The sequence below is a fragment of the Saccopteryx leptura genome, chromosome 5 (assembly GCF_036850995.1).
Source record: "Saccopteryx leptura isolate mSacLep1 chromosome 5, mSacLep1_pri_phased_curated, whole genome shotgun sequence".
Taxonomy (NCBI): Eukaryota; Metazoa; Chordata; class Mammalia; order Chiroptera; family Emballonuridae; genus Saccopteryx; species Saccopteryx leptura.
In genome coordinates, this window is record NC_089507.1 from 107,503,235 (window position 1) to 107,519,136 (window position 15,902).

Here is a 15,902-nt window from a genome sequence, read left to right on the forward strand (position 1 = left end):
TTATTTCCAAATTATTTTCTCCAGTTTCTTCCAAAGGTCACGTTACCACTGAGATTATGGAGGAGAGTTTAGCAGGCATCATAAAAAGAAGATTACTTCTGTGTTTGAGAGACAAGAATGTTATTTCAAAATAATTTTTAAATGCAAAAAAATTTGAAAGTAGATCCACAGTTGTTTCTTCTACCTGATGCTTTTCATGATTATATTCAATTTTAAAGGAACAGAACAATATTCCAGTGAACAACCACTCACACGCTAAGATCTTTGATAATATATTCATTGACAAATAATTTGTACATGATACTTATTGAAAATAACTTCATGTTTTGACTAAATGCAGCTTCAGAATGCTCTAATGGTTGGATGTCTGCAGGACAGAAATATTATAGTCTGAACTTTCAGGCTGTAAGAATTTATTATCTAAGAAGTGCAGAGAAGAATGCCCTACTAATCTTAGTAATTTCTAAGGTGCTCTGAAAGATAGAATGTTCACTTCCATAAGGTGTGCGACTTAAATTACTTTGTTCTATTTTATTTATATGTTGAGCAGATATCAAGTGCATATTACATGCCAGGTAACAATTTAGGTACTGGAGATAAACCATTCAGGAAATATGACAGAGTCTCTGATCTTCAGTAATTTACTGATAGCACAGAGAAAAACAGACAATTACATTAAGTTTAAGTGTTGTGAGAGAGGTGAGTACTGGGGTAATTTATCACTGAAGTGTAACACACAAACAGAAAAGTGCACAAAACATAAATATACAATATTAATAAGATACCATAAAGTAAACCCCTGTGTAAACCCTACTCAGGTAAAAAAATAAAGCTTTGCCATCTGCCTAAAGGCCACCTCATGTTCCTTGCAATGACTACCTCCTCCCCAAAGGTAGCTCTACCTTAACTTCTAATACCACACATTAGTTCACCTGTTTTTAACCTTTTATAATGGGAAATCAAATTATCTGTTTACCTATCATCTGTGTATCTGTCTATTAGTTTGTGTCTGGCTTCTTTTATTCAAGAGTATGGAATACTCATGTTTTTGTGTATAATCATAGTCCATTCATTTTCATTCTTGAGGAGTCATTTTATGAACATGTCACAATTAAATTTAGTCGTTTCCCATTTTGCTTATTATAAATAATGCTGCTGTGAATATCTTTGCATTTGCCTTTTGGTGCACATGTGCAAATATTTCAGTTGGTTAAATATGTAGTAGTAGAATTGATGGGTCATAAGATCTTTAAATGTTCAATTATAACAGATAGTACCAGTTTTTTTAAAAAAATTATAACAATTTAGATGTCCAGTAGCAGATAATGAGCATTTCTGTTGTTCCATACTCTTACCAGCACTTGCATTGCAAATCTTTTTATTTTAGTCATTCTGATGGGTATATGCTTGAATCTCATTGTAGTTTCAAGTTGCATTTTCTTAATAATTAATGAGATTGAACATTTTTCTCTTTCTTATTTTTTTCCATTTTGTTATTTATCTTTTAAAAATTGATTCAGAAAAATTATTGATGTATTCAGGCCCTGAAGATCTCCTGTATTATATTTCGGGCTCTCTATTGTTTTTCCATGCTCTTTTAGATTCACAATCCATTTGGAGCTAATTTTTGTGCATATTGTACTACTACTGTAGGAAGGCAAATTCTATTTATTTTTTCCAAATAACATCCAATGGATTGTGCACCATTTATTAAAAAGTCTTTTTCCACATCTTGCTGTAGTGCTACTTATGTTATAAATCAAGTGTACAGGTACATGGTCTATTTCTGAGTTTGTTTTTGTTTCATTACTTCCTTTTCTATTCCTGTGGCAATACCACACTGACTCAATTCTTGTAACATTATAATAGCTCTTTATACTCAGAAGAGTAAATCTTCATATCTTTTCATTTTCTTCTAGTGTCTTGCCCTTTGTATTTCCATATAAATTTTAGAATCAGCTTGTCATTTTCCACAAAAACTTGAAATTTTGGTTGAAGTTGTACTGAATAGTATTGTCATTTTTTGAAATCTCATTTTCTCTTTATTAGTAGTATGTAGAAATAATCCATTTTGTGGGGATTTCCTTCATATGCAACCATGTAGTCTGTGTATAATGATATTTTGTTTTTATTACTTGCCAATGTGTATACTTTTTATTTCTTTATCTTGCCTTATTACCCTGACTAAAACCTCTAATACAGTGTTGAATAGAAGTGGCCATGGTGGCACCTTTGTTTTGTTACTGATCTCAGAAGGAAAACTCTCCACATATTATTATTAATATAGTACTTGCCATAGCTTTTTTATTTTGATTTTTTTGTTGTAGATACCTTACTCAAATGAAGAAAGTGCCCCAAAGCCTACCTGGGTTTACTGGGTCTCTTCTTGGAATACTTTAAACCCCAGTACTTGTCTCTATAGCTCTTTGATCTCGGACTCTCAGAGACTCTGCTTAGTAGTAAGTTTGGAAGGAATTGCCCATTCTACCACTGCCAGGAATCTGCTGTTATATTTTCATATGCAGTGCTCACAAAAATTAGGGGATATTTCATCGCTTCGTATTCGTTTTGAAATATCCCCTAATTTTTGTGAGCAGTATATATTATCTTGAACTGAAAACTCTTCCACTGATATCAAGCTTTTAGTTTTTTAATAAATGTATAGCACTGCTTTCAGATGATTAAAAGAACTTTTGAATAAAAAAAACACAAAAATTTAATGCTTTTAAATGATTTTCTGAAAACAGGTTCAAAAGAGTATTAGTGGTTCTGCTGATGTCTTACCTGACACCTTGCCTGACCTGCCAGTCTCTCTGGTTCTGACTTCCTTGATTGCAGTTGACATTATTGAAAAACTGAGGATATATCCTCTTAGAGGGAGACAAAAGAGTAAGTATTTTTTAAATGTAAATTTTTTAAATTTATACTTTTCACTTTTCTGCCATCCTGTTATCTATTGAAATGTTTAATGATAAATTCTTAGAGCTAACATTATAGATAGAAGATTATATATGAAGATACCTAAATATAATTATTTTTAAACCAACTTTGATAGCTAGACAATTATTCTTATTTTTAATTTGCATTTTTTGTTTGTTTGTTTGTTTGTTTTTCAGAGACAGAGTCAGAGAGAGGGATAGATAGGGACAGACAGACAGGAACGAAGAAAGATGAGAAGCATCAATCATTAGTTTTTCATTGGGACACCTTAGTTGTTCATTGATTGCTTTCTCATATGTGCCTTGACCAGGGGGGCTACAGCAGACCAAGTCACCCCTTGCTTGAGCCAGCAACCTTGGGCTCAAGCTGGTGAGTTTTGCTCAAACCAGATGAGCCCGTGCTCAAGCTGGCGAGCTCGGGGTCTCGAACCTGGGTCCTCCGCATCCCAGTCGGACGCTCTATCCACTGCGCCATCGCCTGGTCAGGCTAATTTGCATTTTGATAGTACTGATAAATGAATAAAGTTATCAAATATTTAATACTAAAAATTTAATGTTTAACAAAAAATTATCTAAATAAATTATTATAGATTTGTATTTTTAGGAACTCTCTCAAAACTTTAAGTTGAGATGAAGATATAAAGAGTTTAGTTTAGATACCTTTGATACAAGAATCAATATGACTGATTACTGCAGTTATGTTCTAGAGAATTGTTTTTAATGTATAGTCAAAAAGCTAAAGATCACACTAGGAAAACCAGGATAGTCCACATTCCTCCCAAGGGATCAGTCAAAACTAAATAAGGGTTGGCCTTTTAAAAAAAATGTATTTTAATTGAATATTTTGTTTGGTCAGTACTAAATTTCCTCGTTTCATTTAATTTCATATGATAGTATCTGTGTTTAATTTACAGTATTTGTATGTACGGTTTATGGCTAAGATTTGCATTTGAAATGAGTAGGTTTTGTTTAATCACTTCCTGCTGGGCTGGATGGGTAAACTGAGTGAGTCACGAGAGAATGCTTTGGAATTATAGGCATGACTACTACAGGCTGGAAGGAAAAGACCAGAGAATCATTTTATGGGTTCTGACCTATTATCCTTCCAGTCAGCCACTCTTGTTCCTCAAATGAAAGAGCAAAATTGAGTTGGAGGCCGCCAGGAAATCTGAGAATCTGAGCTTTGTATCTTGCACTTTGTCCCTGGGTGGGAGGTGATGAACTGTTATATTTAACACAACCTACCTGACAAGTTAGATAAGATGGCAGCCACTGGCTATCTGCTGAGGAAACATTCTCCCAAGTTACATCTGAAATATCTTTGAAAATCAAGTGTGTTTTTTTTTTTTTTTAACTGAGGAGATTTGAGAATCGTTAAATCCTTGGCTACTTCTCTAGGCTCCTTAAAATGGCATAAATGTATTTTGAAATTGCAGTTTTTAATGACTATTTTCCATGTGAATGCGAAATTTCTGTTCAACTTTTTCGTCAAAATTCTCTTTAAAATAATACACACTTCTATTTTTGGGAAGAACTTATTGGCATTTTATATTTTAAGTGATAAGTTGGATTTTTAAAGAGGAATTTTCCCTGTATCAGAAGTCATGATGACACTGAAAATCGAAATAAAAAAAAACCCAAAGAAGAACTCAGTCTTAGGCAGAGGACTCTGAGACATCTTGTGTAACTGCTTCTTCTTGGTCCAAATTTAAGAAGGTTAATATCTGTCTTAATAGCTGCACCATTTAATAAAATTTATACTTCAAAATACTAGCATTCACTCAAAATACCTTGTAAATATTAATTAGTGTACATCTAACCTTTATGCGAATTTGAACTCAAATAGTCTCCAACACTTATTTTAACTTGATACTAATAAAATAAATTATGTGACTTCTGAATCCATGGGAAATTCTCATTTATCTTTTGGAACTTAAATTAATACATAAATTCATTAACATATAAGTTGTAACACATAAATCTGAAAATAAGCTAGTATGCTATAAATATGGTTTCACTGCACCTGGTACTTCAGAATCAAAGAGATAAGGAAGGGTAGGTGACAAACGGCTTATAATAACTTGGCTCCCTTTAGGCTTGTAGCAGTTCTGACCTTATACTGGATGAAACTAAGGTAATCTTCTTGGACACTCCTGCACTATCCTAACTGTCTTAATTCTGAGCTACCAAAGTTTGATCATCATGTAGCTCTTCCTTTTCTAACTATTAAAATAAAAGTTATTCTTTATAAGAAGCATGCTTTTGCTAAAAGCAGTCTTCACTGCCCCAAGGAATACTTTTTGCTTACTTCCTATAACCAGCTGAAATACTGCAGTATCAAGTGACTTTATGCCATAACATCTAAGGGCACAGTGCTTGGAGCCTGAGCCTCACATGGGAAGTTCTCTTGTACATTGATCTCCGAGACATGGCAGTGTCACAGATATATGTAGCCCTCGAATAACATTTTATTCATTGTCATAAAGCTGGTTTTGTTATATGTTGTTTTGCTTAAACTTACAGAACAATGACATTAAGTGAGGACTTACTATAATGTCAAGCTCCAGTCTTGTGAAGAAAATGACTATAATACAAAGATTGAATGTTCCCTGCTCTTAGTAGTTAGTATCTGTACCAATGAACATACCTCAGCATTTCCATCTGAATTTTGCTAGCTCACTCCCAACTACTATTGGCCGGACCTCCATCTCTCTTCTCCTATATTGTGTCCTCTCCTGTTTTTAAACCAGACCCGAAATGAGTCTTCTGTCATCTCATTTGTTGTCCAGCCTGCTGCTGATCCCATTGCTCCTGCTTTCCTCTCAGTTGTCACTCTCACGCACAAGCACTTTGGCATGCTGCTTTCCTGCATTCCTGCTCGACTCTACTATAAACTCTCCTTAGTGCTGCCACTTTCCTCTGGGTGTTGCTTGATGTTCTCCTGGAGCTTTACATGAATTACATTACCTCTGCAAGGTGGAATGCTGACTTTCTTCCACTGAGTTCTGCTTTTGTAGAGAGGCCCCAAAAGAGTACATGTAATGGTTTAACCTAAAGCCATACCACCCTGAATGCCTAATCTCATCAGAGTGATGGAATAGCTATATTCATTAGGAAACAGAAGCCTTTTATCCTCAGAGTACTTATGTATCAACAGATCGGCTGAGCTTCAATGATTTCAAGTACTATAATGGCCATTTGACTCCCTCAGACACCACCATCCCCCCCCCCCCCCATCACTAGATCTTGTGGCTTCTTTTTTTCCACAGGGTCTCATATAGATTCTCCTTACATCAGACTTGCTTGTATTGTCTGAACCTCAAATCAGGGTCACCTGTAGATTTCCTTCCCTGCCTCCCCTAGATTCCTAAACCCCTGTACACAGCAGTGAATGCAAACAGACACATAAGTCCATGGATAGGGTGCACATTTTCAGTCCTACCTGCAGGACTCATTTGAATAGCATGAGCCTTGCTCGGGCACCATGTTGTAAGTGGGATAACACAGTATAATAATTATTGGAGCCATAGATAAAGGAAAGTTTTATCTTATCTAAGGCATTAGGTGTCCCTGTTTTAGTAGTAAAAATAACTTCAGTTGAATTTCACACCCTAAATGGACAAAACTTGCTAGAATAGAAGTTGCTTTCTTACCACCAACTCCCCTTTGTTTTCAAATGGTCAGTGGTAATCTACAAAACTCCTGCAAGAGTGACTCGGAAAAACTCTGGATGCCCCGATTCCTGCTGGACCCAGATCAACACAATTTTGCTTGTTTAGAAGTTAGTATTTTATGTAAGATTTCATTTGAAAAAGTGATTCTTCTGCTGATTGAAAACTGTTCCTCTAGTTCATTTAGAGTCGTAGGCTGTATCTATTTCTAGGGCAGTACTGTAACTCAGTAGCCAGTTCTCTACCTCTACAGCTGATGATTTGCTGGGAATCATGACCCTACCCCTAGAGATAAAGTGTGCCCCACCCAAAGTCTTTTGACTGCTGCTTCTCTAGGATACAAAGCAACACAACACACAATACAATACTGCTTTACAGGTAGAGCAGGCCCATCCTGGTGGAGTATACACATGTAGGTTTGTGGCCCAACACATACAAAAACAAGTAATTTTTTTAACATTCCATTTTGAGTTGCTTTATTTCTAATATTTTCTGTTTTTCCAAAAATAATACACATTCATTCAAAAATATTGTCATATAGAAATAAGCAAAAACAGAAAGAAATGGAAATCAACTGTAGTCCTCCACACTAGAGATTTATAACTGATAGCATCTTGATGGACATTCTTCAATTAAGAAAACCTATTTTTTAAAATTTTTTATTTTGAAATTAAATTAAATGGGATGACACCGACCAACAAAAATAATAGGGTTCCAGCGAACATCTCTATAGTCTTTAAGCTGCTTGACTGTGCTGTGTGCCCACCACCCAAAGTCAAATCATTTTCCGTCACCATATATTTGTCCCTCTTTTCTCCCCTCCCCACCCTCTCCCCCAGGTAACCATTTCACTTTTATCTATGTCCATGAGTCTCAGTTTTATATCCCACCTATGTGTGAAATCATATAGTTTTTAAGCTTTTTCTGTTTTACTTATTTCATTTAGTATAATGTTCTCAAAGTCCACCCATGCTGTTGTAAATGGCAATATGTCATCATTTCTTATGGCTGAGTAGTATTCCATAGTATATATGTACCACATCTTCTTTATCCAGTTCTCTATTGAAGGACATTTTAGTTGTTTCTGTGTCTTAGCAACTGTGAATAATGCTGTGATGAACATGGGGGTGCCTGTATCTTTGCATACCAATGTTATTGAGTTTTTTGGCATAGATACCCAGTAGAGGAATTGCTGGGTTATATGGTAATTCTATTCTTAATTTTTTGAGGAACTACCATACTTTCTTCCATAATGGCTGTACCAGTTTACATTCCTGAAAACAGTGAATGAGGGTTCCTTTTTCTCCACAGCCTCTTCAACATGTAATTACCTGTCTTGTTGATAATAGACAGTTTAACAGGTATGAAGTGGCATCTCATTGTAGTTTTGATTTGCATTTGCATAGCTAACAAAGATGAGTATCTTTTTATATATCTGTTGGCCATTTTTATGTCTTCTTGGGAGAAGTGTCTGTTCAGGTTCTCTTCCCATTTTTTTTTTTTCATGACAGAGACAGAGAGACACAGAGAGAGGGACAGATAGGGACAGAAAGACAGGAAGGGAGAGAGATGAGAAGATCAACTCATAGTTGTGGCACCTTAGATGTTCATTGATTGCTTTCTCATACCTGCCTTGACTGGGGGGCTACAGCAGAGCGAGTGACCCTTTGCTCAAGCTAGTGACCTTTGGGCTCAAGCCAGTGACCATGGGGTCATGTCTATGATCCTATGCTCAAGCCAGCAACCTCGCACTCAAGCTGGATGAGCCCGCACTCAAGCCCGCGACTTTGGGGTTTTGAACCTGGGTCCTCTGCATCCCAGTCTAACACACTATTCACTGTGCCACCTCCTGGTCAGGCCATCACCCCATTTTTAATTGGATTGTTTGATTCTTTGTTTTTGAGCTTTGTGAGTTCTTTGTATATTTTATGGATCCATAAAAAAACCCAAATAGCCAAAGCAATCCTGAGAAAAAAGAATGTAACTGGAGGTATCAAACTACCAGACTTCAAATTTACTACAGAGCCACAATAATCAAAACAGCATGGTATTGGCAGAAAAACAGACATACAAACCAATTGAACAGATTTGCGAGCCCAGAAATAAAACCACATAGGTAGGGACAAATAATCTTTCACAAAGGAGTCAAAAATGCACAATGGAGAAAAGAAAGCCACTTCAATAAATGGTGCTGGGAAAATTGGAAAACAATATGCAAAAGAATGAAATTTGACTAGTTTGTCCCCTTGCACAACAATTTATTCAAAATGGATCTAAATACAAGGTCTGAAACAATAAATCACATAGAAGAAAACAGGTACTAAACCCATGAGCCTTGGCCACAGAGAACAATTTATGAATTTGACCCTAATGCAAGGGAAGTAAAGGCAACAATAAATGAATGGGACTATGTCAAACTAAAAAGCTTCTACACAGCAAAATTAACCATCAACAAAACAAGACAGCCAAACAAATGGGAGTTGATATTTGCAAACAACAACTCTGATAAGGGGTTAATATCCAGAAAACCTATTTTGTAACTTCCTTTTTTTTTCTTTAACAATATGTTGTGAGTCTTGTTATTACATATTTTTCTGTGTCATTTTTAGTGGTTGAATAATATTCCATATATTAATGAGCCATGATTTATTAACTAATAATATAGTTGGTATATGGATAGTGCAGGTGGTCTGTGTTTAGGGAGATCCTGTACTGTGTATGGGAGTCAGAAGCTACTTTGCAAGGTGACTAGCCAAGAAGAGGCTGGAGGCAGAGAGAGTTATGTTAACAACAGTTATGCCATGGGATGACAGCTGAATGATATCAGGATGATGACTGCAGACTGTCCTCAGAAGACCTTGAGCATCTACACATGCCTGGACTCCTTGGCAACAATGCTTTGCAGAAGAAAGGGACTATTATGGACAGGCTACACATGCAGACAAATACACAGGTGGTCGTGGGGGAGTGTACAACCGGGTGGCAAGATAGTTTGACTACGTTTGGGATATCTGCACAGTCAGAGATGACTTGCTAGTGGTGAGATCAACAGGCTATTTGAGTAGAAAACATCAGAGCTTTTCAGAGGAGTTGGTTTCCACTATCACATCAGTAAGAGGTGCCAGATATGATGTTGGCAGTATAAGGTTTTCAAATAAATCAGCGTGCAGTGGCCGTCGTCCAGTTCCTTCTGTGTAGTCTCTTTAATACCCAGAGAGTTGGGCCAAATACTGCAGGACCTCAACAGTGTAATGATTATTTCCTTAGATTAAAACCTAGATGAACAACTTCTGCCTTAAAGTATATGCAAAGTTTTAAGGTTTTTCAGTGTGTAAATCAATCAATGGCTCCCTCTCAAAATGCCCTAATTTACCCTCTAAACAGCAGTGTTAGAAAGCACCTGTTTCTCTTCAACCTTGTAACTTTAGATAATGTATTCCTTTTCTTTGTTGTCAACTTCATAGGCAAAAATTGTGTCTTATTGTTTTAATAATTTGCTTAAAGTAGTACTTGTGTTGCACATTTTCTCATAAGTTTATGGCTAGCTGTGCTTTTTAAGAAATCATATATTTATGTCCTTGATCTGTTTTTCTGTTGATGTGTTCTTTTTTTTTTTTAAAGTACCAATTCATGAGTTCTGTAAAGAGTAAGAATGTTAATCTTAGTATGTCATTACTCATCCTATATTTCAGAGTGGTTGTGTTTTAACTTCTCTATGTTTTTGACATAGAAAATGTTTAATTTTGGCAAAATTCAATCTATTAATATTTCTTTTATGGACTCTGTCTTCAGTGTTGTGTTTAAAAGGTTTTTTATTTTCACTTCAAGGTGATAAAAAATCAATTATATCTCAAAAATATGGTTTTTATTGAATTTATTAGGGTAATATTGGTTAATAAGATTATACAGGTTTCAGGTCAACAATTCATCTGTATATTATACTGTGTGCTCCCAGCCCAAGTCAAGTCTCCTTCTGTTATCCTTTGTCACCCCTGCTGTCCTCTGCGTCTCCCCCCACCCCTCTTTCCCTCTGGTAATCACCATCCTGTTTTCTGTTTTTATGAGTTTTGTTTTGTTTTGCTTAATCCCTTCACCTTTTTCTCCCAACCCTGAGCACATTCTCTCCTCTGACAGCTATCAGTCTGTTCTCTGTGAGTCTGTTTTTATTTTATTTTGTTATTTTATTTTGTTCATTAGATTTCATGTATGAGTAAAATCATATAGTATTTGTTTTTCTCTGACTAGTTTATTTCACTTAGTATAATACTCTCCAGGTCCCTCCATGTTGTTACAAAAGGTAAGATTTTTTTTTTCTTTTTTACAGCTGAGTACTATTCCATTGTGTAAATATACCACAGCTTTTTTATCCATTCATTTACTGATGGGCACTTGGGCTGATTCCAAATCTGGTTATTGTAAATAATGCTGCAGTGAACATAGGGGTGCATATATTCATTTGAACTAGTGTTTCAGATTTATTTTTTCAATATATTTCCAGAAATAGAATCACAGGATCGTAAGGCAGTTCCATTTTTAATTTTTTAAGGCCACTTCATACTGCTTTCCACAGTGGTTGCACCAGTCTGCACTTCCTCAGTAATGCATGATAGTTTTCTTCTCTCCACATCCTTGCAGTACTTGTTTGTTGATTTATTGATAATAGCCATTTGGACAGATTTGAGGTGATAACACATTGTGTTTTAAATATTCATTTCTCTGATTAGTGATGTTGAGCATCTTTTCATGTCTATGGGCCATCTGTATGTCCTCTGTGGAGGAGTGTCTATGCAGGTCCTTTGCCCATATTTTAAATTGGATTTGTGTGTGTGTGTGTTAAGTTGTATATTTCTTTATAAATTTTAGAAATTAACCACTTATCTGATGTAACATTGGTGAATATGTTCTCCCATTCATTGGGTTGTCTTTTCATGTTTTTTTGAAATAGAGTCTTCTTTGCTGTGTAAAAACTACCATATTTCCCCATGTGTAAGATGCTCCCATGTTTAAGACACACCTTGATTTTGGGGCCTGAAATTTGAAAAATATGTATTACACAAAATTATTGAACTCAAGTTTTATTCATCATAAAATTCAGACAACTCATCACTGTCAAAACTCCCATCCATTAGCTTGTCCTCATCTGTGTCTGATGACGAATCACTGTCTTCATATATTGCCTCGTCCTCAGTTCCATCTATGGCATTTGAAATGCCACACTTCTACAACCACTGTATAAGATGTACCCAGTTTTTAGACTCTAAATTTTTCGGGAAAAGGTGTGTCTTATACATGGGGAAATATGGTATTTAGTTTAGTGTTGTCCCATTTGTTTTTTCTTTTGTTTCCCTTACCCAAGGAGATATATCAGAAAAAATATCTCTATAAGAAATGTCTGAGATTTTGTGCCTATCTTTTCTTCTAAGATTTTTTATGGCTTTGAGTCTAACATTTAAGTATTAATCCATTTTGAGTTTATTCATGTGTATGGTATAAGAAGGTGATCTACTTTTATGTTTTTATTGCATGTATTTTCCAATTCTCTCAACACCATTTATTGAATAGACTATCTTTACCCCATTGTATGTTTTTGCCTCCTTTAGGAAATATTAATTGACCATATAGGTGTAGGTTTATTTCTTGGCCTCTATTCTATTCCATTTAGCTATACATCTGTTTTTATGCCAGTACCATGCTGTTTTATTACTATGGACTTGTAGTTTAGTTTGATATCAAGTAGTGTAATTCCTCTAACTTCGTTCTTCTTTATCATGATTGCTGTGGCTATTTGGGGTCTTTTGTGGCTCTGTATAAAGTTTTGGCATATTTGTACTAGTTTTGTGAAATATGCCATTGGTATCTTTTTTTTTTTTTTGAGAGGAGAGAGAGAGAGAGAGAGAGAGAGAGAGGAGAGAGAGACAGAGAGAGAGAAGGAGGGAGGAGCTGGAAGCATCAACTCCCATATGTGCCTTGACCAGGCAAGCCCAGGGTTTCGAACCGGTGACCTCAGCATTTCCAGGTCGACGCTTTATCCACTGCGCCACCACAGGTCAGACGCCATTGGTATCTTGATAGGACTTGTGTTGAATCTATAAATTGCTTTAGGTAGTATGGACACTTTAATGATGCTAATCTATCTATCTGGGAACATTGTATATGCTTTTGCTTGTACTTTCAATTTCTTTCTTTGGTATCTTATAATTTTCTGAGTACAATTCTTTTACGTCCTTGGTTGAATTTATTCCTAGGTACTTAATTTTTTTTATACTATTGTAAATGGGTTTGTTTTCTTGGTTTCTCTTTCTGAGTTCATTACTGGTGTATAAAAATGCAACAGATTTTTGTATATTTATTTTGTATCCTGTTACTTCACTAAATTTATTCATCAGTTCTGGTAGTGTTTTTGGTGAAATCCTTAGGGTTCTCTATATACAATATCATGTCATCTGCAAATAATGACAGTTTACCTCTTCCTTTGCACTTTGGATGCATTTTTTTTCTTCCTTTCTGATTGCTGTACCTAGGACTTCCAGGACTATGTTGAATAAGAGTGGTGAAAGCAGACATCCTTGTCTTGTTCCTGCTCTTAAGGGAAACTTTTGCAGTTTTTGCCCATTGAGTATGATATTGGCTGTGCGTATGTCATATATGGCCTTTATTACATTGAGGTATGTTCCCTCTGTTCTCATTTAGCTGAGAGTTTTGATCATAAATAGGTGCTGGATTTTTATCAAATGCTTTTTCTGCATCTATTCATATGATCATGTGATTTTTATCCTTCATTTTGTTTATGTGGTTTATCACATTTATTGATTTGTAGATATTGTGCCAACCTTGCTCCCCAGAATAAATACCATTGGATCATAGTGTATATCCTTGTAATGTACTGTCAAATTTGGTTGGCTAATATTTTGTTGAGGATTTTAGCATCTGTGTTTATCAGAAATATTGGCCTATAATTTTTTTTTCTTTGTAGTGTCTTTATTTGGTTTTGGAACTAACACAGTGCTGACCTCATAAAATTAGCTTGAAGGTCTTCCCTCCTCTTGAACTTTTTGGAATAGTTTGAGAAAGATAGGTATTATAAAAAATATTTGTATTTAAATATTTAATGAAGATGGATTTTCTGTAGGGTAGAAACTTGTTAATTTACATGAAACAAATAAATTAGACAAAGTAATTAATGTATTTATTTACTTGATCTGGCAAAGCTATTAGACCCTACCTTCTACTGTGTTTCTCTTCTTTTCTCCTGATAATTTCCAACACATAAAAAGTACTTAATAGAGTGCTTTCAAAATATCAATTGCAATCATAGTCACCTCAGATGAATTGAATTGATTTCTGTTGAAGGGACTTGGGCATATATAGATTTTTTAAAAAGCAAACCTCATTGAGTTCTGGTTTATATCTCCTATAAACAGCAATGGTTCTCACTTTGGGCTGCACTTTAGAATCACCTAAAGTGTTTTAAATCTTTTTTGACTTCTAGACTGCACCCTGGATAATTAAATCATAACTTTGAGAAATGTGTGGGATCTAGACACTAGTAATTTTTAAAGCATTTTAGGTAATTCACACTTGTGCAATGTGACTAGAGTATATGAGTATAAATAAAGCAGGGGCAATTTACACCTGATAATGCCTGAATGTCTTTGTGAAATAGAAAGACAAGTTGTCTGCTGAAAACAATGGTGATGAATGAAAGAGAGGGATCTGTAACAGGATGGGCTTTTGTGGGGAATGAAAACAGAGGTTCAGGGACAGTGAGACGCACAGAAGAGTGATGCTAAAGGTATAACAAAGGATGAAAACCTGGGTTATGTCTTGGGTCCAATCAAAATTATGTGATTTTTATTTGATAATACTCAGAAATCTGGACATTGACTGTAGGACTATTCCAGATCGGGAGTTTTTAGAACAGAAATAGAGGAAAGAAAAGGATCTGTTTCTGAGTTATTTAGTCTTGTCATTGATTTACCAAAACATTTTTTAAAAAGTGAGAGTAGGGGAGATACAGACACAGACTCCTTCCTGCATGCGCCCCAAAGGGGATCCACCTGGCAACCCCTGTCTGGGACCATGCTCACAACCAAGCTACTTTTGGTGCCTGAGGCAGAGGCTCCATGGAGCTAATTTCAGCACCTAGGGCCAACATGTTCAGACCAGTTGAGCCATGGCTACGGGAGAGGTAGAGAGAGAGAGAAGAGGGAAGAGGGAGAAGCAGATGGTTGCTTCTCCTGTGTGCCCTGAGCAGGGATCAAAGCTGGGACTGCGACACACTGGGTAGATGCTCTACCACTGAGCCAGCCAGCCAGAACCCAACCCACAATTCCTTAAATGGATAGCAATGATGATTTTTATTGAACATCTAAGCTATTTTTAGTGACTCATGGATCACCTATGAAATATATGCAGGAGGCTCTTATCCACAGGTACCTACCAGAACCACCAGAGGGGTCTTTTCAAAACACATTTGCAGAGTATAACCTACCGATCAACAGCACGTCAAGGGACAATTGTTGGACTTCAACGTAGATGATTGTATCTTTAGTTTAAATGTTTAGATGTACCATTTCTGGCTCAAAGAGCATGCAAGGTTTTAAAGCCTGGCATTTGTAATGTTTTTAAAGTTCCATAAGAAATTCTGATATCCACTCTGAGTGAGGGCTCCTGATTATAGTAAGTAGTAGGGACTGACCCAAACAGCACGTTAAAAGCTGAGTGACCACATCCAGGTTCATGAAGGAAACTGTGGTCCAGATTTTCCAGAGTTACTTGAACTGGAATTCATCACACCTGAAAATAGAATGTTGAGAGAATCCACAGAAGGCAGAAAGAAAGAAAGAAAAAAAAAAGAGGATGTTGATTTTCTCTGAAGAAAATAAATAGCATTTTGAGTTCCCCTTTGCTTCTTTTTAAGAAAAAGCTTATCATACAATATGAGCCCAGTGTGTGAGCTGTGCTTCCATATGTGTTTTGCAATGTGTTTAGAGAGTACGTAAGAGGAACACTGTGTTCGAGACCATGCGGGGGGGGTGGAGGGTGAGTAGTATTTCCTTTCATACCCTCCCTTTGCTATTTAGAAGGGGGAAGTTTCAGGAATCTATGTCAATTCTCAATTTTTCTCCCCCTATTCAAGAAGTAAGTAGCCATTTAGCAGACGGGAGTGAGAGAAGGGTATAATTTCTGATTCACACATTCCAATGAAGTAGAGCTATCAGGGGGAGGTCAGTGTGGTTTGGGCCAGAAACTAGACTGCAGTGATCCCAAAAGACATAGGACGTCCAAGGCT

The 15,902-nt window shown here is 36.1% G+C and overlaps 1 protein-coding gene across 1 annotated transcript in view; it reads left to right on the plus strand.

The window, feature by feature from the left end:
* Window positions 1-15,902, plus strand: part of TMEM236 (transmembrane protein 236) — a 51,145-nt gene that overhangs the window by 23,099 nt on the left and 12,144 nt on the right. Inside the window, exon 3 of the mRNA XM_066386216.1 lies at window positions 2,748-2,889. Within this exon, the coding sequence (XP_066242313.1) occupies window positions 2,748-2,889 (142 nt within the window). The remainder of the gene's footprint in view (window positions 1-2,747; window positions 2,890-15,902) is intronic.